Raw genomic sequence first — 25779 nt, 5'->3', positions numbered from 1 at the left:
ATTTGGAGGAGTGGAAAGAACACTTAATTTTTAAGCAAGCTTAAAGAAAAAAAAAAAAGGAAAAAAAAAAATCAAAATCAACAGGGCTTCTACACTGCTTCCAAAACAGCAACAAAGAATCAAATGGTACCAAGAGGACAAGAAGTAATTAAATTAAAACATTTACTAAAAATGTTTCTATCTTCCTACCACACAAGTTAGTTATCCACTCAGGAATGCTGTGTTTGTCTTGAAAGATAAACATATCAATGAAAAGATCTGACAGATCACCCACCCTATGGATGCCTGAAACTATATAAAGGCTATATAAAGAGTACTTACAGCTTCTTTTTTTTTTTGTTAAAGAAAGTTTTTCTTAATAAACATCCTGCAAACTCCGTACTGGCTTCTACTTGGACTACTAGAGCATTATGCTGGCTTTGCTCTTCAGGGTCTGCTCTTACATACTATTCAAAGGTGGAACATCTCAAAAATTTCAAAAGCATCTCAGTAGGACTACACTGACTGATTCAAAAATACCACATTCTGTAATCTTACTCTACGTCATTCTGTATTTCAGATGACTACAAATCTGATCTAAAAATACAATACCATATAATCCTAGCAAAACTGGAAGTCTCTTCAGACTTTAAGACCACAACATAAGAAGTAACAGTTTTTAAATCTCTAGTTAACACTGGAGATTACAACATGTTGTCCATAGGAGCAAGTGGTATATCTTTTGGACATTAGTCCAAAAAAATCACCTCACGTGGCAGGAAATCCATGCCCAGAGCATTCTGCTGAACTGCCTAGATGGAATCTGATCTTCTGTGTTGTTCTTCCAATAGGGACTCCAGGTTTTTTTGGTATGTCATTAAGGCTAAAACTAATCAAGCAGTTGCCAACAAAGATCTAGGTAGGCCAGGCAGGTTTACTGATTAACAAAAAGGAAACAATGTTGTAAGCAATGTAATAATGCTGTTAGGCCTTCAGCGTTTATCAGGTTGCATTGAAAATAGAAGCAGCATTAGAAAGTAAGGAACCGCATCACACATATCAGTAAAGATCAGACCTCAAAAGATGGGGCAGGAAAAACATTAAGATACACAGATATAAGGAGGCATAGCATAGGAATTGCCTGTAATGAAGTGTCCACACAAAAATAAAGGACAGAGTCAACAACCAGCTCTCTGAAGGAGCAGGAGCACACAGAAAAATCCGATTGCAACTTAGTAGCCTCTGCTTGATTGACACTTTGCAGGAAGAAACCCTTTTGACCTAAATCAGTTGATGCCATAATACTGACAGTAAATTCTAAGCAAAACAAGGATCAAACTGTACTAAAACATTCAAACAGTCATAAACAGGGGATGTGTGTGTCCAAATTCACAAAAACTAGACATCATTGCCATTATGAAATACATTACTACTAACACCTCCATGGGGATTCCCAATTTTTCTCACTGATTTATATAAAAACGTAAGACATGTAGGAAGAGGGCAGAGAGACTGGGGGTGGGAGGGACAACCACCAACACATTGCTGCATCCAGATGGTCTGATTCTTCAACCGCAGTGCAGACTCTTCATTAACTTCAAGTAGGGTCAAAATTATACCCTCTACACTTTCCATTGTGGAAATCAGGAAAATTCTTATGGGCTGCCTGAACTTGACCTTTTATGGTCAAGTTCTTCATATGACAACTTCAGTCACTGCTTATGCTAATGGCTTCAAATAAATCTACAATATATCCAAAGCTCACAAAGCTAAGAAAGTGCTTCTATTAAAATTTTTCAAATGATACATTAAGTGTCAGAAAGTTGGGGAAAAAGTATAAGCTTGCAAAAGGACCATGCAATGCAACTGCCATAAATCCTATAAAAGTCATTAAGGACCCACTTGAAAAGAAATGCACGGAACCAGGAATAGTACCAGACAACTTTAGACAACCAGCTAGCTACAGACTTGGGGACAAAAACCTCAACACATCAGCTTCAGCAATCTTGTCATTATTTCTTAATGCCTATATGGCTGAACTTTCAACCTTAACATCAACATGCAAGTTTTTTGGTTTTTTTTTAATATAAAACACTTATCTGCATTTACACAGATTAACTAGTATCTGGCTATGAAAAGGCATATATTCACCATGGGAACTTCACATAGTGAATGTAAACCAAAACCAGTATGAATGTATCCACTTACTTCAAGCTTTCTCACTGGATGTGTGACAGTACACATTCTCAATTTCAAAAACAAGCTTAATGATTTAAATACAACTACTGCTTTGCTGTATATGACTACATTTCCTGATTTTGTGTCAGCATTTCTAAGCAGCATAACCTGTTTCATTAAGACACCATCTGAAACAGCAGCAACACTTTAGAGCTATGTAACTATAATCATCACGTAACCAGAAGAGGGTGGCCTTAACACAGTAGGTTATTTATCTGCTTGCTGATTCTACTACTCCATTTGTTTTCAAAGGCAATCAAATTAAATAAAGGAATTTCAGAGATCACCTTCAAAACAAGCTTATCAAATCCATTTTTTGTTTCCCCAGCCAAAGGCTTCTCAAGAAAGAAGCAACCTGAAAAAGAAAACTAAAGACCAAAAAGAGTCACATCCTTTTTCTTTACTATAGCACAGTCATAAGAGCTTGGGTCTAAACTTTAAGACTGGTCAGGAAATCAAGGGGCCTAAAATTAAGTTTGTGAGCATTCACAAACAAGTTCTATTCTTTTGATTGTACGAAAGCATTACATACTTCACTGCATAAAGTTAGAACGTAGTCTAATGAAAGCTACTGCAGCAGAGTAGTAAGTAAATAAGGTTTTAACGAGCAGTCCTCCATCATCACAAGATCCTTCCAACACACCTTTTCTTCTACCTAACTTTTCTAGTGGTAACTGTTAATAACATGGTCATGTCTTAATCCTTTAAGTGTGAAAAAGCAGATGCTGGAGCCTTATCTTCTCAATATAGAGACAGAGATCTTCCAGTGAAGTAAAACTTTTGCTCTTCACTACTATTACTTAAGGACTACCCAGACATAACCACCACAACTTTTTGTCTATCAAGCTTTATTTACATGATTGCCTTGCTTTATGCACCTGACATAGATGTATAGAGATTAAAAAGGAAATTTAAATTTAATTGATAATTAATTTTAAAGTAACAACAATATATAGTCATTTCTCTAAAAATTAAAATAACACTGAGAAAGGCATTATGCATGTTTGCTTGAAAACTACATAAACAAGCTGTGGTATTTTTTTCCTTTTCAGATATCTTCTCTTTAATTTGTGGTTAAAAAAAAAAAAAACAAACAAAAAAACCCAACAAAAACCATTAAGTTGGTCATGCTAAGCAGGTGACCAGTCTTAAGTCTTGCTAAGAAATCCTGACCCACTTTCTCAAGTACAGCTCTGCAATTTATATTTCAGATAACAAGCACTGTCCCATCAAATTTGAAACTTCATTAGAGAAGCCAACCCAAGCTTCTGGTCAACTTGGTAAAATAAGAAAATCAACACTGTGCAAAAGAAGTCATAATCCAAACGATTCTATAGATAAAAAGTTCACAGTCTCATTAATGGTTTTACCCTGCTGTGAAGCTACAAGCTTTTTTGGGTTGGTTTTTTTTTTTCTTTCTTTCTTTCAAAGATTATTAACTTCTGCAGTACTTCCCTAACTCCAATCAAGAACATAAGCAAAAAGATCAGCCTACAATTTTGTTAGCTCCACTGATACAGTAACTTATACCTTGGTACGGTATGTTCAACAACAGTTTATATTTAAGTACTTTGACAAGTTTTTCAGTACCAAGAACTTCAGAGTTGCTGTTCCCCATTAATGTACCTGTTAAAGGGAATGAGTACATTTACGTTCTGATGTAGCAATATGATGCAAAGTCAAAATCACTTTATCTTGCTGAAAGGAACAATAACCATTTACATAAAGTTCCAGTAAGATGTCCTTTAATCTCTAAACTCCAAAAAAAGAAAAGTTTTGTCCCCATTTTTCTTTTAGCTGTCACAAATTTTCTTTAGAAGAAAAAAGAACAAAAAAGGAAATATAACTTTGTTTATGCAGTTAAATCTGGACTTTATCCTAAAATCTCAAGTAATTTGCTTCTGGTCTGACAATTTTAAATGAAGTTGGACAAAACCACATATTACTAAACTGATATTAAAATTGCAACTGCAAAAACTTTAGCTTGTTAGAAAATTGACACTTTTCAATTCAGCTGCTTACAGTGTACCTGTTTTAATGTATGGTTTTTCATACAGATCAAAGAAACCATGCTCATCACTCATCTTTGAATAAACTATTTTAACATTTTGTGAAATAAACACAAAAGTGTTTAAGTCCTTACTTTGTTTAAAAAGCATTCATATTTAAAGTTTAAGCTTCATCATCTATTGCTAATTAATAAGCATATTGGAAAGAACACATGCAAGTCACAAGCTTCCTAGTTCTGGATACATAAAATATAAGTATTTTACATATATGCTGGTTTTGGCTGGGATAGAGTTAATTTTCTTCATAGTAGCTGGTATGGGGCTGTGGTTTGGATTTGTGCTGGAAACAGTGTTGATAACCCAGGGCTGTTTTGGTCCCTGCTGAGCAGTGCTTACCCAGAGCCAAGGGCTGTTCTGCTCCTCACCCCACCCCACCAGCGAGGAGGCTGGGGGGGCACAAGGAGCTGGAGGGGACACAGCCGGGACAGCTGACCCCAACTGACCAAGGGATATTCCAAGACCATAGGACGTCATGCTCGGCAGATAAAGCTGGGGGAAGGAGGAAGGGGGAAACATTCAGAGTGATGATATTTGCCTTCCCAAGTCCCCGTTCGGCGTGATGGAGCCCTGCTGTCCTGGAGATGGCTGAACACCTGCCTGCCCGTGGGAAGCGGGGAATGGAGTCCTTGGTGTGCTTTGCTTATGTGCGCGGGTTTTGCTTTACCTATTAAACTGTCTTTGTCTCAGCCCACGAGTTTTCTCACTTTTACCCTTCTGATTCTCTCCCCCATCCCACTGTGAGGGAGGTGAGCGAATGGCTGCCTGGGGCTGAGTTGCCAGCTGGGGTTAAACCACAACACATGAAAGTGTGGGACTATTCATCATGAGCTTCCAACAGAAAAGGGCCTAGAATGAAAGCAAACAGCTAGGATTCTGGTACAGAGATCTAGATGAAAATATGCCCCAGTTAAAAAAAAAAAAAAGATAAGATAAAAATCACAATTTTTTTTCTAGGACACCTGAAAACCTGTAAGAAGCCTCATCGTACCTTACAGCAACTACAGCTATTAAAGACATTGTTGTCTTTCTAGGTCTCAGTGAAAAAGCATGTATTATCCCCAGGATCAGTGTTTTTCAAAAACAGCCAAGAAATCCAACTGTATCCTATATCTTCTCCAACACTGATGCAACAGGCAGGTCAGCCTCCCCCTCAGGCTTTGCAATTTTAATGTTGGGTTTTTTCCTTTTTTCTGATGGTTTCCATAAAAGCAGGACAAGGCATAAGAACAACAAACACAAATTCAAGAAGTAACAGTTACACTGCTGTAAAAAATGATCCAGTATTCTTAAAGTACCAATCTGGTTCCCAGGGCAAGCAACATTTACTCAGTGACACAGAAGAGAACAATGGTGTTTCTGGGAGAGATTAAAGCTTCTCTTTCAGAAACGTAACAGAGTTAGTTGTCATTTCAAATGAAGCTGAAGGTGGGAGAGGGGGAGAACAGGTTTGGTGAGGCTTTTTTTTTTTTTCCTTCCTCCTCCTCTCCTAGAAAAGAATCAGAAGGTTGCTTTGAATCCCTAGTTTACAGAGCTCAAGTTGTAATGCATTTCTGAAATATACTCATGGTATTTCTACATGCTCTGATTAAATGTGCTTTGGCATTTAGAAAAAGACTCATCAAATTCACAACAGCTGAAGATATATATTGTGACCTTTAAGTGTCAAAGGCTAAGGTGGCTTAGCCTTTCAGCAAGTCCGATAAAGTCACAGAGGTAGGAGAATTTTGAAGAATTTGAATCTGTGAATTTAATACAAGATCATAAAAACATTCTTTCTGTATCAGTATTTCAAAGCATTCTTCAGAATACGATGAAAGGACTAAGGCCACCTTTGCAGTGAGTTCAAAGCGGGTTCCAGAACTACCACTCACCCGGAGCCTGTTACAAAGAACACTGTAATACATGACAGTGCTCAGAAAGACTGTCTTAACATTAAGGTAACGTAACAAGTCCAAATAAACTCTTCACAACCACTAGGAGGAACACATTAAGATTACAAGTAAGCAAAAGTCTGACTTTAACAGGCATCCAGGCACACAGGAGGCCCCTGAGGCACACAAATCACGTCAGACATAAGAAAGCCCACTACAGGCTACAGCAAAGCCTGACTTCTCAAAGATGCAACTCACAATGAGAGTCAGTCCAGTAAGACAGAAGAGCAACACCTAGTAGTGAAAGATCTTTTGTTGTTGGTTTTGTCTGGGGTTTTTTTTGGAAATCTGTTGACCAGAAGAACCATTTTTTATTTAAAGGCATCAGTATTCCTACTTGATTAATTTCTACATTACACAAGGATTTCTTAAATACCGTAAGGCCAGTCTTTATCAAAGAATACACAAGCTTCCCACTGCAGTAACTGCAATGCCTACTTACAAAATCTGCTGCGTCAGGTATTAGATTCAGGCAAAGCAATTACATTCAAAGATACGGTACAAAAATCCAACATTCTACAGTGACAAAGACTAAAAATGCCTGCTCTCCCCTAGTCTTTCATTCTTGCTACTGTAGTACAGTTTTCATATTTTCAACGGCATACTTTTAAGTAACTGCAGTCACCATATGTTCCTGCAACTGTTCATAAAGCTATGCTGTAAACCAAATTATTTAAAAAAAAAAAAAAAAAGAGAGAGAGAAAAAAAGAACAGATCTACAGGCCTGTACATATCCTGCAATCTTTTAGGAAACTTTTTTTTAATATTCTTCTACAGGGCAGCCCACTCATGGGACAAGAACTATCAGCTTTACCACAAGAGAAACCCATACTCTTAAGGCTCCAGACAGAATGCCTTTTGCAAGCAGTCTGAATCAGTAGAGCTCAGCCTTGAGAGGTACTGCTTAAAGGAAAGCACACTTAAAGGAAACCACCTAAGTCCAAAAAATAAAAATCAAGGCCAGCACTGTAACACCACAAACCTATCTGGGGTCAGACTCGAGGAACACCAGTACTTAATGTCCAAATTGCACCACCAACAAAAACCCAATCACCAAACCAAACAAAAACCTGTGCATCCACCTAATGTTATTACTAGGCACCTCCTTTTTGATCTGGAAGATTCTTAAGTCCCTGTAATTTTCTTTTTCCCCTCATACATTCTCAGAATTGAGAAACTTCTGCTTAGAGCCTACAGGAACTACAAGCGTAAGGCTAAGCTGCAGCACATGGTATCCAAGTGCCAACCCTGGCATTCCTAACAAACCAATAGTGTCAGGTCTATTAAGAAGTAACTTAGTGAGAACACCTGAAAGAAAACAGATCCTATGACAACTGAGTGGTGTACAGCTTTTATTTATGACTGAACGCAGCACTAATTCTGCAAGTTCAAGAGCCTGCCTGAAGCTTGATGCCAAAGGCCATTTCTAACACTTCCAAATTTACCTAGAACATGATTTCCATACCCAAGTAAACAAGCCTAGCAGAAGTGCCTAAACCCACAGGCTACAGATTCACATCTCTCCACAGTGGCAAAACTTCAAGAGAAAGTTGGGAAGAAGTCCTGTCTAGACATTTATAGCTAAGATGCCCTCCTGGGTAAGTGGCAGATGTTGAATTGAACACCTTGCCACTGAGGAGAGAACAGAATCTAGGTCTTTCATTTCCCAGCTCAACAGCTTAACATTAGTTAAGGCAATCCCAAAAGATGACTGCCATCTGCTCCTGTGCCCTCCTTTTAGGAGAGCAGGGACCTCCCTCAGTTATTGGAAAAGTGCCTTACCACACAAGGGACCCAGATGCCTCATTGCAGCTTCTGAGTAAGAAACTGCATTTCAAATATATCTCTATGTACATTATCACGCAGCGGCTTTCACTGGACAGCCCACCATTCAGTGTATTTTTTTTCCTGGATCATCCACTAAAACCACCTAAATCTCATATACTGCTCAGCAAACTGAGGATTTGGCAGGATACTGCAGTCCGCTTTGCAGACTAAGGACCTTGGTCCCCAACAACTTAGGTGCCACAACAGTCAAGTCCTTCACTGAACCTAGGCCCTGGGTAATGAGCCACAATTTAAACACTTCCAAGGCTTCGTGCTGTCCTTCTGTAGCAAAAAGACTATTTTTGTGAAATACATAAGCTCTGAAACAATTGGCTGCAGCAACCATGTATGGTTTATTACCCTGTTTCTTCAGAAGTCTGCTAAATGCTTTTTGTACCTGGGAAATACAGCAGGTGAAACTACCCTAATATTATAACACCAAAGCCACGACCTCAATGATTCCTTGGAAAAATGAATGAGAACAAAAATGCACTGAGAACGTGTTTTTCATTAGCAGCTGTATTAAGCCAGGACTGGCAGGGATATTACACAGGCCACAAAACAGCAAGTACCTGTATTTGCACACGCAATTTAAAACCATCCCAGGACTTATTTGCTGAATCTCGAAATTGCCTAAAAAGCTTTAACCCCCTCACACTCTTGATATTTCTATGGCAAATTTCACTCTCTGGGGTAGTGAATTCATCCCCTGAGTCTAGCCGACTCAAGTTACTGAATTAAGCGAGTTCTGAATGCCCATGAACTCTGACACTGAGTTACGTGATACTTACAGAACTAGATCAAATGAAGACTACAGGTGAAATGTGGAATATATAAAATATATACATACTTACTGAGAGTAAACCCATGTGTGTAGACAGTCATTTACGGGACTGAGTTTACTATTAATTATAACGATCAACATCTGGCAAACAGACCAAAGACGCTTCAAATTAACTATGACTGTGCCAACTGATTTAATAGCAAATCTTAATTTTAAAAACCTGGGAGAGAATATTCTGTAGGACCACCTGAGTCTCCTAGTGCCACCTATCTGTAACCAGCAAGGCACAAATGAACTCTGAGTGCCCCATTTAAGTTAAATACAAAACAAAAAGTGTATTTGGTTACTATAGCTTTGCAATTTCACATTTGCTGACTGGATAAAATGAGTTAAGCTTCAAACTGATTGACACCTCTTGCATCCCTCGAATTTTGATTTTTTTTTTGATGCTGACAATGAAGGAATTGAGGGGTGGGGAAGTGGAGCAGGGAGGGAAACAACTTAAAAATACCCAACTCTACTTTAGGGATTTGCCACAAGGCTTTAGATGTACCAAGCAATCCATCTTAGGATGGGAATACCTGACTGGACTATTATTAAGCTAAGTCATCTAAGATTTTGCTAATTCAACCAACAACCCTAGGGTCTGCAATTTTTTTTAAGAGGCTTTTGTTACAACAAAGTCATCCAGTGCTAGTTCTGGTACCACAGACACTGTTTTATCAGGCAATGATAATAAGAGGTTCTTGAATGGCAAAGCAGATACCTCATGTCATTCAACTCTCAGGTTTGGTTCCTCCAGGTGATGTTCCCTGTCTGATCCAAAAGAACCCAATCTGTAAAAATTTCCCATACCCTGAACACAAATACAAACACTGTTTTTCATAAGTATGAGATGACATATTGACCAAGTCAATGAAGGTAACAGTGGTTATCAGAGTAATTTAATAGTGGCTAATTTTCCCAGCTGATATGCCAGTTAGTTAATTGGGAGAAGACTGGCAGCTCTGCATGTATTCATGCCCTCCCTTAGTAAACCAGAACACTTAACATTTGCAGCTCTGCAGAGGTGACTATGCAATCAAGTCTCATGGTCTAGAAGCATCTTCCCCCACCCACCCACCCATATAAGAAAACCCCTAATTTCAACCCATGCCTTCTGAAGCATCAGACACAGAAGACTGGTTGGTGAAATATTCAGAGACTGTAGAGAGAAGCCTCTCTTGCATACCTGGCTAATATGACTTATTCATTGGTTTGAGACAAACTGATTGCCAGATTTACAATTCCCCTCACCTCACACAGCAGGCAGACTTTCTCACATTCACTTCTAGCATGAAACACAGATTACTAGCTGCTGAGATCTGATTGTCTACGCATTTCTCTGACTCCAGAGATCTTAAAATGTATGTGATTTTTACCCTTTTTAGGTGTTTGTGTTGCACTGCACCCTTGAAATAAATATCTCAGTCTTTCAGGGGGTTGCCTAACATCACAGGCATCTGTAATTTAGATTCTGATAGCTCTTAAGTGGACTTGTCTTATGAAGAGCAGATGAGCTCAGCCTCTTCTGACCTTAAATTTCATGAAAGCTATCATACATCCATCATTAAGTAGTAGTGAAAAGGCAACCTAGCCATGCAATGAGATCATACACCTCAACTGGTAACAGTGAATAGCACTGAGTAACAAAGATCTGTTCTCATGGCTCCAAGATGATTGTCTCTGATCCTTCATAAGTTCCGTTACAGAAATCAATCCAGAGGGAACAATACTGAACCTAGGTCAGTGCTGAAGGAGTCTAGGCTGCTCTCTCTCCCATTTAGCTTGGCAGAATTTCCTCAGAGACTTTATGAACTGTACTGCACACAGCACAACTCAAAACCTTTCTTTAGGTTCAGAGTGACCTTCTTGGCTTGACTTCATTTTTAAATGCCCTTTTTCTTTTTTGTGAGTAGATCTATGGCAGGTGTCTTCTTCAGATGATCTTCTTTATGCTCCAAGACTGCCATTCCACTACGGCTGAAGGCTGGATGAAGCCCATTTGCCTACTCTCAGAATTCTCAATGATTCTTCATATTCTACAAAGACTTTGGTAATTTTCTCCGGGAGACAAAGTCTGAATTGCACAACACATCATTACCTTTTTGAGGAAAGATATGTACAAAGACCCAATTAATATCAAGAACCAGATGGAAATACCTATTGCATCCATCTTCCAGAAGAATTAGTTTACTGCAGAACAGACCAAATTTGAAACCTGCATGTGGAGGAGCTCTACACAGAAAGGCTGACAGCATTCAGTCCAATGGGCCAAGGCAGCATACAACATTGTATGAGATCAGGTGACTCCTGAAGAGCTTTAGCCAGATTAAGAATTAGCAATGCAAAAATAAACCAAGTTCCACCTTGGTTCCCCAGGCAGGAAACAGAGCACTAAAGGAGGGTCTCTGTCACCATGTCTCTTATGCATGTTCTCTGACAATGTAACTAACACTCCAACTTCATGTGGATGAAGCATATAGAAAGATGACACTATGAAATACAGCCAAAGAAACAACTTTTTACATTTTACAGATTTAATCTTTGCCCCACTAAACTGAATAGGAATTTCTCTTGACTTCACCGGATGCAGGATCTCGCACTGTACACAAATACATGCTTCAAGATGGCCTACATAAGAATGTACTAAAAGCAAAAGGTTTAGAAAGGTTGCTTTGGCATATCTGCATAAAGCACAATAATTACCATGTTGAAGTAAGACCGGATTTTGACCCCTCTTGCCAAATCCCAAACTATGACATTTCCATCATGTCCAGCAGAGAAGAGAACTCTTGGATCAAACGGATGAGGTTCAAGTACAAACACTTCATCTTCATGTCCCTGAAATTAAAGATACAGCAAGATGAACAAGAGGGTTGTCTCACTCAAAAATTCAATACAGTAACACTAGCAAACCATATCATTAGCCTATGAAAGTGTCCAGCAAAGAACAACTACTCTGACCACAATTTTTTTTTTTTTTTTGGTAGCAGCATATTATACTCTTCTCTTTCCAGTTGTAATTTTAGGTTCCTAAGAGGTATGTCAAGTATGTCACCTCATAACAAGTATGTCTCAATACTTTTGCCATGATTTTAAAAGATTAGAGTTCACAACGCTTGGTATTTTTGGTCTTAACACTCGGCAGATTTCTATTTGTTTAGGCAGACTAGCAGTTAGAAATTTAACATAAACCCGTAAAGAATCAAATATATAACTAGAAGTTAGAGAACAACATCTCCAAAATCAATACTAAATTTTAAAGCTTTGCAGGAAATATTTCCATCTCTAGCGGAGCATCTAGTTACCTAGAAATACCTATTTTCTCAGTTAAAAAAAAGTATCACACATTAGTAAAAATGTTGTTTGATTTATTCTAGCTAGAAGACTATTACAATTGTCACATTAAATTAAGGTAAAAAGAAATAACTGTTTCCTTCTCTCCTTCAAGATAGCACTTTTGGAAAAAAAGAAAGTCCAAAATTAGTTTCAGACATCCTGAACAGCAATGGTTATTTGTGACTTTAAAGCTTTATCTTCTAATAAGCAGCTGACAGACATCTCTATTAAACTTTAATTATCTGGAAACATTTGTTAAGGCAGTTCTCAGACAGAAAAAAAATGCAAAAGGAAGAATTTTGATGATTCATACATAAAATTTGCATTCAGGATTAGTAAATCAAGACGGAACACCTTACCATGAGAATATGAATGAGTTGGCCAGTGAAAGAATTCCAAACTTTCAGAGTCATGTTGTTTACTGCAGTTATAACAGAGTTGTCATGGCGGTCCCATGCCACCATGGTCACTTTCAGCTTTGTGATTTTATCTTCAACTCCTTGTAGACTTTGTCTAAAACAAAAGAGCAAAAAGTTTCAAAGCAATCCTAGTTTGCCGAAACATTTTTATGTCCATGATAAGTGAAAATACTTCTGTATTTTGCTTTATTATTAAGAATAGAAGCATTACTCCTTCAAGAAACTTGAGAAATGCAAGATGTTTTCCATTATGTAGCACATAAAACCACAAAGAATTGTAGATGTTTAAAGAATGACTATAGGGTCCTCTTAATATCTTGAATATGCTGATCCGTTTTTCCAGAAAATGCCTTCTTTATACACGACCTAACCCAATTAAATTTGATAACTACAGTATTTGTTGTGACATCTGAAGAGCGAGAATACAAACTAGTCAACCAGTGAACAGTAATTTGTCCTGGAGAGTATTTCTAGGAAGTAGGTACAAATAAGGAGAGAAGTATTCTGATACCTTTAAATGAATTAAATCTCAGGCTATATTTAGTACTATAGCACCACCCTTACATCACTACTATCGGTAATAATGGTGCTTAATCTTGCATGTATTTTATTTTTATCCCTAAGAAAACCAAATACTAGCCATCTGTAATATAATCTATAAGAATACTCCAAAATTACATTTTTGTCAGTGTGGTTTAAAGATGAATCATCATTGAATTCTCTAGCACATTAATTTCTGGGAAAACATAAACCAAATGAAACAATAGCATGTTACCACCACGTAGGCAGACAACATATAGAATCTTCCACATACTAAGCACTACAATACATTACACAATAGTATATACTGTACAACTTGATAATAGAAAATGTGGTTATAGCCAGATTCCTTTCTGGATTCAATGCAGAACCCAGGAGGTTTTATAAGCTGAATTCACTCTTTCCTTTCAGTGCAGCAATTTCATTTTGCTTGATAAAATTGTGCTTGTGCAGAAAAGATCAAATTTGGAACTGCACTTATCCCTCTAGTCAAAAGGGCAGAACAGAATTCAGCTAAAGGTGCTTTACTGAAATGAGGAGTTCAGTTTCTCAAAGAAGATCAGCATTTGTGACCACAATGAAGAAGAATCCATTCCTATTTTTCCCAGCATCAGTTAAAACCAAGAATTTTTACAGGCTGCATTTTCAAGACAAAGTAACTCAGTCTCAAAGTACCAGTGGTTTATACACTCTTGTCGAACAGCTTTATATTCATGTTCTGTTGAATCTGCCCATAACTGACAAAATACTCTCCAATCTAAACATCTAACTAAATTATAGCTTATTTAGCCTTCTCTTCCATCTCTCTCTTGGTCTCTCAGACATCTTTCCATGATTACTCCTGAAACCATTTTAATTTTTCTTCTATTAAATATCATCCTTCAAACCACTCAGTATGATCAGTTAAGGGGAAAAAGGTTTACCCCTTAAACCTATTCTAAATCTTTCTAATGTATGTCAGTTGGAAAACATTTCCTCCATGCCAAAATAAAAAGGTGCAAGCCACAAATCCTACTAAGTTGTTCTTCATCTTCAAGCCTCTTTTGTTGCTTGTTCTAGTGTACAGAAGTTTCCCACACCTACAAAGCCTTCTAAATTCTCAAGACTGTTTTAACAAATGAGAACCCATTACACAGCAAGCGCTTTTCTTGCTCTGGCATGTGGTATGAAAGAACCCAATACTGCTTTCCTGGACATGCAGATTCCACACTATCTTTAAGTATTACTAAAAAGCAAGCAGTCTCAAGAACAGATCTGATCTGGTTTTCTTGCTCCAGAAATAAGTACCTAAGTAAAATGCCATATAAATTTGACCTTTAACAGGTTTTGAGTATCTTTTATTCTTTTAATCTAATCAAAATACCAGTGGAGCTATTATCAGGACAAGCTAGTTTCCACAGATGAATATGTAGTCAAATATTTGTTTTCACTGGACTTCAAGAGCTAAACAAGCATAATATGCATTTAAGCAATAATAATTTAAGAAGCGCCCCCCCCTTTTTTCCCCTTTCTCTCTCTTCTCCCCCCCCCCCTTAAAGTAAGTCAGCAAATTATATCAATGGCCTTCAAGTATCTATCTGGTAGCAGAACATTTTATATTACTTACCCTGCTGGGCGAGTAGCCATATCTAACAAAATGCTTTTCCATTCCCTTCGCTTAAATTGCCAGATTCGTGCTGTTCCATCACGGCTTCCACTCACAAATCTAACAAAAGAGGAAAAAGGTTACTCAGAGATCAAAGGCAGATCTGTACAGAAAAGGCACTTGAAAATTGAAGTTCCAGAATTTAGAACTCAAAAAAGGAAGCTATAAGTAAGAAGTCCAAACAGTGTCAGAATGCTGTACAACTGGTTTGAAATGAAAAACACTCCCATACCAGTAATAATAGAAGGACTGCAAAGAGTGGAACCTGCTTCCCTACCCTGAGCCCCTTCCAAACTAACTGTACTTTGACCTTTGGTGCACCTTGCTGAGTTATAACACTGCTCTGGCACAGGACGCCATAACCCAATGAGCATTCTAAAAAACTGACCCTATCACACCAGGTAAAGCTATAGAAAAAAAGTTAAGGGGTAAAAATGTCTAAGGGCCAAGAGAGCCCTGCAAGCAGAAGTGCAGACATGATTTAAAACAAACAAAACATACTCCCAGTAAGCTAGCACTGTGTGTTAAGTACTATGACACTTACTGAAGTGTTTCCCAGCTTGAGTTTCTCCCCCACCTTTTTCTTCCCCCTTTTTGGGGTGCAGAGGTAGAAGGACGAGAAAAAGGTGGGTGGAGCACAATGAAGCTTGGTTTACAACTATTTATATCATAATAAAAGTGTACATTAGAACATCAACTAAATGAAGTGTCAGAAACTTCGTAACAAACTGAACTCTTTTCTTTAGCATCCTTCACATTCAACCTCCAGAACTTAAAGTGAAACATGAAAAAATGTTGGGCTAGCTAAACAAAATATTGTTAGATCTAGTTTGATAGTTTTCCTGTACCCAGCAGTCACTTAACTGAAAAAAGGTTTAAATATATCTAAAGATGCATGTATTTTATATGTGAATATATATACACATATATTTCTTAAGAAAAGAATCTCAAGTATTTTTATACTCCTTATTTTCGGCAAGTTCAAAATACTTTAATCATTTATTACAATGAAAACAGCTGTAAAACTGAAAAAGGAGTATTATGAAAACAGAACAGTGAAAATCCAATAATTATAGATGATTTTACTGGATGAACCTCAAAACAGAAAGCAATTTTTTTTTCCATAACTACTTCCAGAAACTGCTATTTACAAATGTCCACAATGTCCAAAAACTAGCTCTGAATAAATAAATCGTGTGCTTACCTGCTACTACTATTAGAAAACTGAATGCTGTCAACTTTGTCCTATATAAAAAAAAGTAGGAAAAAAAAAAAAACAAATGTGATTCCAAATTATCTCAATTTATCCAAATTATTATTTTAATCAAATACATATGTAATTTTTAAAAAGTATTTACAGTATGAAACTCCAACTCTGATATCTTCTCTGGCTGACCTGATCCAAAGAAATAAACCCTAATGATGTGATCTGTACTCCCAGTGGCCAAAAACATTCCACCTGAGAAAAACAAACAGATAAGTCTTAAGAAAAAAAGGCAGTCTAATGTTATTACAGTATTTTCAAACAGCTGTAACATCAAATACTTAAATGTATTCCCTCACACTTATAACTGTATCTCATTTCAGCTATTCCTGTAACTAACCTTTAAGTAAAAACAAGATTTAGAAACTCAAAAGGTTTAACTGGAGTTGAATTATTTCACATTTGCTGTCAGATAAATATGCATCTGCAGCTATATCTGAAAGATTAGCTAACTACAGTTATTTGTTTGTGACTAAGCCCTTAGAAGCCTCTATCTTAACAAAAACTGAATGGAACTAAAGCTCCAGTACCCCTTCTGAAAATAAGTTTCTGTCATTTTGATATTTTATCCAATTATTTATGTTGCATTCTTCAATTGCCAACTCTGGAATCAATGAAATTCAGACCATGAGAACCTGGTAATCAACACCCTCTTGTCCCAACCCCTATAAATTCCATCTCAGATAAAGCCAACTCTCAGAATCACTCTAAGAAAAAGGTATATATCATGTTTTAAGAGACTTGCAGTCACAAGTGACTTACTGTGAACATTTTATATTTAACTGTTTTCAAGAATTTCTGTATCACCAAGAGTTAATTCATAGATTCTGATTTTCTATTTTAAATATCTGGGGGTTTTTAATAGCTACTTTAACTCAATTCCATCTTATTAACAAGAAATATGCTACAGTAACTGTATTGTACTTCATTTTACTCTCCAAATGACTTCTTATATTGATACAAGGGAGAAAAAGGAAGGGGAAAAAAAAAAAAAAAGTCTTTTACCAGCACTAAAAGAAGAACAGATCATTTGGACTCCGGGCCGAGGGCGTTCTGTAAACTTTGTTGGCCTTGGACTACAAATAGAGAAACAGTTAAATAATTTCCTAATAGGGCTTCAAAAAATAAGTCAGTGTCTTAGAAATAAAGCACAGAAGGACAAAATTAAATATGAAGGAACAGATGGCTGCCCATCTATAAACAATTTTGTGTGACTATGCTTCATGATCTGATCTTTAGAAAACTAAGATATCCAGATGGACTAAGTAATCCATGTATCAAGGAGAGTTGTATCACAACTTAAAACCTGTTCCCCTCTAATATTGCTATACAAAACACTCTCCTTAAGTCACTGGCAAAGCAGAACAGACACTGGAGCCAGTTGCCCGTGACGGTCAGTTTTAAACCACTGGGTGTGCGGGAACTCTGGTTTTCTCCTGCAGCACATGGCTGCTTTTACAAGAGAGAAACAGAGCTTCGCACTCTTTATAGAAAAGGATACAAAAGACATTTTAATAAATTTGGAGGTTTTCCACAGTATTAGAATATACCACTTTCTTCAGAGGACATACATTCTTTGTGGGCTAGTTTCAAATAGTGCCCAAAGAATGTCAGGACAATAGCTAGAAGTTTGTAAGGAATTTTACTTTATATGGCCTGTGCTTTCTTTTAGGCATTTCAGAACCTGACGTGCAAGCAGAACTAAAGCTTCAATGGATTTGGCATTTTAAGAGTGTATAAAACCAAAACAAATCAGATCTGGTTCTTCAATCATTACTTCAATTCTGCTCATGCACTGCAGCAACCTCAAATCAGTAGGTGGTCTTGCATAGTATGCCATCTGCAATCTTCACTCAAAGAATAAACCTACTAGAGAACAGCAGCATTACACCCACAAGTGTCATCACTAAAGATTTGTTTTAACATAAAAGAATCCATATTCATAACTTATTCAAAATTTTCTCTTTTAAAAGCAAAATGGTCCATATAATTCATTTCAGCTGAAGGCAGATGCATAAGAGACCTTTCTCCATTAATCAGCTATTGCTCCCTCAAAGAAAGTAGTAAGCATTAAACCTTAGTGCATAAAACAAAGCAATAGACACCAGGAATACCAGTTAAGAAATCGTTCTCTGAATTGTCCATTCAGTATAGGCTGTTTCTGTGAACTTTCCTCTAGGAGTTTTAAGCTAACTCCCTGCAGACTCACAACAAGGAAACTTCACAACAACATACACTAAACAAGACAAAGACCTATTCTACGAAACAGTTGAAACCCTTCTTAACTGAGATACTGACGTAAAAAGAACTATCAGATGATTCAATATGCAGCTTACATAATTTGGAGCAAGTGTAAATAGATAAAAAGGCTGCTGTTTTCTTCCACTGTGGTTTGTGAACTCTGCCTTTGGAGTTAGGACAGCTGCAAAATAGAGCAAGTACGCACTTATGTTCTAGTTTGGATAACCAAGTTAAATCCTCCAACTTACGTCTCTCTAATGTGTGTTATTTTAGACATTAGGAGACAAAAGATTATGGCATTCTTTTACAATAGAGCAGACTGTGGTCTTTGCAAAATGACCTCTGCAATCAGTATTTTTCGGAAGCAAGGGAAGGGAACAAAAGCATAATTTCTCGCAACATAAAGAAACAAAGCTAATTGTTTTGCTTTACAAACATTCTCAATCCAATTATTAAGTGGCTGGAAGGCACCAAGATACCTTCACAAACATTTCACAGACAGGTCCAGAAAAGCCCTGGTAAACCATTTTCCTCCTGGAAGAGACCTGTATTAAGTTCAACATGAATCCAGAAATGAGAAGGGCTGCAGTCAAAAATTATCTGCACTCAGAGCAGCGGACAAAGAAGCAATTTGGTCTATGTGCCCTCAACTAAGGGACACGCTCACCCATATAAACGTCTCAAGTTCATCTTCAAAATGCAGCAACAGCGCAGGAATGGTTACCTAATCCAAGCCCTGCAGACTAACCTCACTCTGGACAGGTAGTGGCTCAAGCGAGACTTCTTCCCAGAAAACACATGTGTGATATAACCTCTCCAGATTAAGTCTTTGTTCACAAGCTAATGGATAAGGTTCAGCATATTTAAAATCTGACGCATGACCAGCCCTTTTAACATCAAGTGCCTTCTGCTTAAGAAAGCAGACAGGAAGTATCACACCACACTGATGACAATTGAGAAATCAACGCCTTACCCAAAACAGGAACATCAAAATCATCAGCACGTCTTTTTCCTAAGTTTTTTTCCTCTTTTTAAAATTATGGGGGAAAAAATAGAAGAGAAAAGCAGTATAGTAAACTCCTCTACCCAAATCTGTGAGACAGTTCTGCTGCCTTGTTCATATGGTCTGCCAGTAACAGACTAACACTGGAAACTTGTGATCCAAACAGGTGGCAGAAGAACAACAAGAAAACTCAGCATCCTTCTCAGAGAAAATACATATGGAAACATTTTGCAGTGCAACTAATTTAACTTTGATGCACTGACCAGTTGTAATAATTCTCCCCTAAACTTGAGCCAGATTATTCTTCAATTTCTGATGACCCAAGGCTGATTTTCTCTCTTCTCCCTACTGTCAATTGATATAGGATCCAACTCTTGTGTTTTCTATTGCCATTCAGAATAGTAACAGGAGACTAAATATGGGGAAAGTCTTGATTGCCTAAATTTTAATTGTTTTCCCCTTAATCTTGTTTGAGCCACATTCTTTGACTTCCTCACCTGCAGCAACAACCAACCTTACCATTCCTCTATCTGGAAACCAAATTACTCTACCTGGAATGTTACTGCTTTTAGGCATACATGGTAATTGCCTAGTCAGAAATCTCCTCACTGAAATAACAGGAGGCTCTCTAATACTGAAGAACATGCATCCACACTAGTCACAGAAGCATGTGAACAAGGCTGATCACTCTCCTTTGAGCAACATGAGAATTTTGTGGCCAGCCATGCCAATGTCTGTGTTTCATCCTATGGCACCAAATCTACTGTAATGTGTCCTTTCGCAGTTTATCAAAACAGAGCTCAGTCACCAAGCATCTCCTGTCTGGGCCGTATGTGTGACCTAGATATTGAACATGCTCCAATTAACAAGGTTATCAAAAAATTGGGAGACCAACATTGAAAGCCTCTAATTTCAGAGATACTATTAATTCTGCAGCAGAGCTGCTGGCAAAGCTGAATACAAGGATTTTTGCCATCTAAGAATGAAACAAAATAAACATTTGCAGAGATTAAAAAAACAAATAGAAAACAGAACTGGGGTAGGGCACTAGACATTAGAAGGCTTAAAGGATGTCACAGTCCATTTTAATGGCAAATACTAGTTTTCAAAGTAGTGAGTTTTCCAATTATTCGTTATCTGTTGAGATAAATAATTGCTCCATAATATTTTCATCTTGTAAGTGGGGAATAAAGAACAATTTCGAGTTTCCTCATCTCCTGAAGAAGCTGACAGGGAAAGAGTCCCTTCAGAGGGAGTTTCTCCCAGGAGGGACTAAGTCCAATTTTCAGTTAAACACAGGGAGTTGATCCAGTAGACTTAACCACCCAAGCTGGGTTCCACTGAAACAGTTTTCAGCATAGTTAAGAACAAAACTGATTATTTTTAATTCAAGAGCACACTGAACACAGTAGCGTATCCAAACGCTGCCTTTCCCATATTTCATTAAAAAGTTCAGTGAAGTACTGCTGGCACTGCCAATCGTCTTGAAACTACAATCAACCACATGATCATCATGAGGCTACCCAGCATCTTGTTAATCTTAACTCCCTGCTAGATGATTCAAGTAGTGCTGACTATAAAAAGCAGGAGGTGGGGTATATATGTTGTCGGGTTTTTTTTATTTTAAGCAGCTGAAATTTTAAGACTTCAGCACCAGTCCCCATTTAAAATACTGGACAACTTAGTAACACACTTTCATCACTGACAGCAATCGTATTCTTAAAGGATAGGCTGCCGTCATGCTCAGGAGGAGGATGAAATCAAGTTCTGACTTAAGCATGTGACAGCACCCCTCACCTGTACTACTTAGATCTTTTGGTCTTGCTTGAAAGCTCCTATTTCTCCTTCCTGGGGTGGGAGTGGTGCTAGAACCAAGATACAGGGCAGCAAGCTCAGAGCCTAAACAATTGTTGTAAGAGATCTTATTTTCTCTGCCAGCCTTCCTCTTTTTTAGAGATACTGAACAGAAGCAAGCCTGTATTTTTTACTATAGCGGTAAAAGGAAGGACAAACTTCCCACCCCACCAGTTATTTTCTCTTCCAGATGGCCTACACATCACATTTTTAAAAAAAGAACCTCACAAAGGGCCTTATGAAAAAAATTAATGGGAATCTTTCTTTCCTTTGAGGCTCTTATCTTGCTGGCACTCGTTTTTCCCCAGCACATTACTGAATGGATGTGGAGGGAACCTGACATATTTCCACAGCTCTGGAAGCAGATCCAGATCTAAAGATGTAAGGAAGTACAATCACCTCATCAAAAACTGTTATGACAACATACACTAATTACGGAGATGCACTGTCCATACAATGCAGCCTCCCTGTGGAAAATTACACTGGACTCTAAGTTTCCCAGTATCATTTATTTTGGTTTACTGGAATAAGCATGACAGCGTTTACAGTTTAGCACATTATGTAAAGCTTCCTGTAACTAACAAATTCCCCTGAACTAGCATACTGTTCAATTCCAGAAGAGCTACTTTAAGCCTTTTCTGGGTGTCTGACTATTTTGATATTGTAACATACTATTAAGTTCCAGTCCCAAAAGACCTGTTTCTTATTTAGACTTTACCATATTTTTAACAAGTTGTAGGTTGAATCAAAAAACATCAAATACCTCACAGCTCTACTAAGTTCAAACAAAGATCTAAGACCAGTATCCTGCCTCCAAAGTAGCCAAGACTGGATGTGTAAGAGCAGAAAAAGTACACAGCGATGCCTTTTAATATCTTCGTGTAATGCATAATACCCTGTGGCAAGGAGTTTCATAAATTAACTGCACGTTTTGTAAAGAACCATATTCTTCCAGTTTGGAATTGGCTACCTTCACTTGATACCCTCTAGTACAATAAGGGCAAACAAGCAATTACTCATCATATGCCCTCCTCCAGACACTCATGGCTGTACATGTCTCATCTTCATGCATTCATCTTTTTCCAGACTGAAGAAACACAGCTTAAAGGGTTCCTCTGTCTTTTCAAGCAAAATCTTCAAAATACTTCCACAACAAAAGGTAAGGATGGTACAAATTCCAGTCTCGAAACTTACTCTGCACTCTGTTGTTCAGCAACATGAATCACTGGCATGACTTGGGTTGCCAGACCACTTCCTTGCTGTACTGCACAAGACAGCTGAACTAATCTGTTTTCTCTATGCCACTGTCTAATCACATCTGCTGCAACTACTTATACATGAAAGCATTACTCAAAAATATTTTATTCCTTTAATATTTGCTAAGTGCATCTCACTAAAAATTTTTATTCTACATTTATGTATCACCATGGAAAGGAATTAGTTGAGAATCCCCTACCATAACTGACACCAGCTTTCTCACTCCCTAAGTTTTACCTCAAGACAAATCCCATCCAACTCCATGACTCATCCAAACATTCGTGATTTCTAAATATTCATCTCCCAGTTCATAATAGTATAACCCACCTAAGTATCATGGATTCCACTATTCTCTAATAACATTATTTGTTTCAAAATTCAATTCCATAGACTCAAACTTTACTCAGGAAAAAGAGAAAAAAGAAAAAAAGGGGAAAAGAAAGGGAGAGAAACATGTGGACTCGAAAGGTTTACAAATCAGGCATATTAAGATTTCATCTTGTCAACAAGAGCTCTGACGTGAGAGAACTTAGAAAAATAATGTGGTGGCAACTCCTCTCCTTCATACATTAAAAATAAGCATGTAAGCTGTTTTCTCCTCTCCTCAGTAAGGAGGAGAGTCTTACTTTGATTTCTGCATGCGCCAGGCAGCAGAGGATTAACAGCCTGAGAAGCAGCTTCATCTAGAGTATCAAAAAAAGAGCCAAAACGCCCAGAGAACACTAAAATAGTTAAAGCCCAGACAACTAGAGAAGTACCTATGCAAGCATACCTACAAGCCCTGCATAACCTTGGCACACTGCAAGAAAGAGATTCTAACAGCAATTACCAAAACTACAAGAAAATGGAACCTACCTGCCAGAAGAATATATCTCTAAGAGCACATTCCATCCCCAAAACTAAATCACTAATTATTACTAAAACAACTATTTGCAATTTTAAGCTACAGGTGTTTCGTGATAAAGAAAAGGAAGGAGCAAAAAAGCATTTGAAAGCCATTGAACAAGTTAATTTATAAAAAAAAAAACCAACACAACAACAACAACAAAAAACTATCTCTATTTGAGGGTCCTAACAACATTTTTAATATCTTAAACTCTGAAGGCAGAAATTTCAGGCTCAACTTCAGCCACCAATACACAGCTGCCCAAGAATTCTGCCTCCTACCATGCTGCAGCAAAGAGCAACTAGGAAAAGATAATACAGATAATGAAAGAACAAACATAAAAAATACCCCATCCTAATTTATACTAGGACATTACTGTCTCCAAAAAAAAAATATTGGATTTTCAAGTGTAAATTGCAATCATTTTATCAACATAATTTACATTTCATTTGGGATTAAGAGGTGAGAACAAACCAAAAAGCACCAATTTTGACATCACATTACAAAAAAAAAAATCATTAGACTTTTTTTACTAAAATAACAGAGAACAGCAAAACTGGGTATACAGTTACTTGCTTCACTCCACAAAAAGTTGTATTATCAATTTAGTCCTTAAAAGATAAGAAAGCAAGCTATTAGCTACGTCAGAAATAGATCATACCCGACAACCACACAGTGAACCAGCCAGTGACAAGTTTTGTTTAAGTTAAATTTTTCTCCAACATTTGTACATCATTCTTATTTACAAAAAAAGAAATAGCAACAAATAAAATAGCAACTAACTTTATTTTAAGGGTGCCAGCATCCCACAGCCAAAAGCATATTGTTCCATCTGCCCCGGTTGAAGATAAGTATCTCTTTGAGCCACTGCACAGTGGAGAGAACTGGGGGGAGGGGGGAAGAAAAAAGAAAAGGTCTCCTGTTAATCTGTTCCAGATGTGCTAAGAAGTTCCTCAAGTCATTGACTTCTCACAAAAAAAAAAGTCTCAAACCATACTTAAGGAAAATAAATTGCAATGAACACAAAAATAACACGATGCTGCTCAGAGTCACTCTTTTCCTTCAGAACAACCCTTCTGGGTTACTTGCCAAAACACTCTGGGTTCTCCCTCCCCACAACCCAAGTTGTGCAACAGCATGCAACTCTGAATGGAAACAAACCAAAGTATCCAGCAGTGACCACAGTTCTTAATGTACCTGTGCTGAGAATCACAGCCTGCAAAGGAATGATACTTCAAAACAGAACTGCCCACGTGTGTTGTACAATTTTTTTCAACAAGGATTATGTCTGGCATTTTTCGAGGGTCAGGCATTTTGACAATAAACACATGTATTGTGAAATATGTATTGTGAAAATTCCTTCTCACTTCATGGCTTAGTTGCCAGGCACGCATTTTCATTACACAGAACATTCTCAGGTGGTTCGTTTTTCAGTCAAATGATGCATTTTATTGCTAGGGTGAGTTCGCAAAGCAAAAACTTACCTGTAGCGATGTTATAGATGCACTGTGGCCCTGCAGAACTGCTAAGGGTGCACAAGTTCGAAGGCACCAAACTCTGATCATTTTATCACAGCTTCCCGCAGCTATCATGGTGTTTTCATAGTTCACTGCCATATCTGATATTTCAGCTGCATGCCCTCTCAGGGTAGCCAACAACCTTCCATCATCTGTTGCCCAGATTTTTACAAGGCAATCATCTGATCCCTAGAAGTAAGGTAGAAATCATTTCAACTACACCATTAGATGTTTTGATATTACAGTTAACTAACACAATGAACTGAAAAATAGAACTAGTGGCATACACAGATAAATATTCCCCCCCCATGCTTTTAACAGTTTTCCACACTGCATTCAAAACACAAGATTACATTAATTCTCAATAGTATATACAAAGCATGATGCGTTTTAATACAGATCACAAATCCTACAGCAAGTTGGATTTATGCTTTTCAGTAAAACACTTTTTCCAAAACTCCAGCACAAACTGAAGAAGCTGTTGCAATTCATTAAAATGAAAATTTACATTAAATGTGAAAATGAATTATGAATTAGTAACATGTTTGCCATTTAGCATTGTAACCACTTACGTTCCTTATCTTCCTAGTTTGATCTTCATGCCCTACCAGCGTTAGTAGTATACTTGGTGTCCTGGTTTTGGCTGGGATAGAGTTAATTTTCTTTCCAGTAGCTGATAGAGTGTTATGTTTTGGATTCAGTATGAGAAGAATGTTGATAACACACTGATGTTTTCAGTTGTTGCTAACTAGTGTTTAGACTTAAGTCAAGGATTTTTCAGCTTCTCATGCCCAGCCAGCAAGAAGGCTGGAGGGGCACAAGAAGTTGGGAGGGGACACAGCCAGGACAGCTGACCCAAACTGGCCAAAGGGATATTCCAGACTATGTGACGTCATGCCCAGTATATAAACTGGGGGGAGTTGGCCTGGCGGGGTGGATCACTG

General features: G+C 37.7%; 1 protein-coding gene across 2 annotated transcripts in view; it reads right to left on the bottom strand.

Annotated features, from left to right (window-relative positions):
* PHIP (pleckstrin homology domain interacting protein) overlaps positions 1 to 25779 on the bottom strand; it is a 113685-nt gene that overhangs the window by 56744 nt on the left and 31162 nt on the right. For both annotated transcript variants that reach the window (XM_010565760.1, XM_010565759.1), the window contains exons 8-15: positions 24803 to 25024; positions 24102 to 24202; positions 17083 to 17153; positions 16172 to 16272; positions 16018 to 16058; positions 14775 to 14873; positions 12569 to 12722; positions 11577 to 11711 (exon numbers count right to left, since the gene is read on the bottom strand). In XM_010565760.1, coding sequence (XP_010564062.1) covers positions 11577 to 11711; positions 12569 to 12722; positions 14775 to 14873; positions 16018 to 16058; positions 16172 to 16272; positions 17083 to 17153; positions 24102 to 24202; positions 24803 to 25024 — 924 coding nt within the window. The remainder of the gene's footprint in view (positions 1 to 11576; positions 11712 to 12568; positions 12723 to 14774; positions 14874 to 16017; positions 16059 to 16171; positions 16273 to 17082; positions 17154 to 24101; positions 24203 to 24802; positions 25025 to 25779) is intronic.

This window comes from Haliaeetus leucocephalus, unplaced genomic scaffold (genome assembly GCF_000737465.1).
Source record: "Haliaeetus leucocephalus isolate CR32 unplaced genomic scaffold, Haliaeetus_leucocephalus-4.0 Scaffold195, whole genome shotgun sequence".
NCBI lineage: Eukaryota > Metazoa > Chordata > Aves > Accipitriformes > Accipitridae > Haliaeetus > Haliaeetus leucocephalus.
The sequence above is the reverse complement of the archived record's forward strand: the minus strand, read 5'-3'. Positions and strand labels throughout refer to the sequence as shown.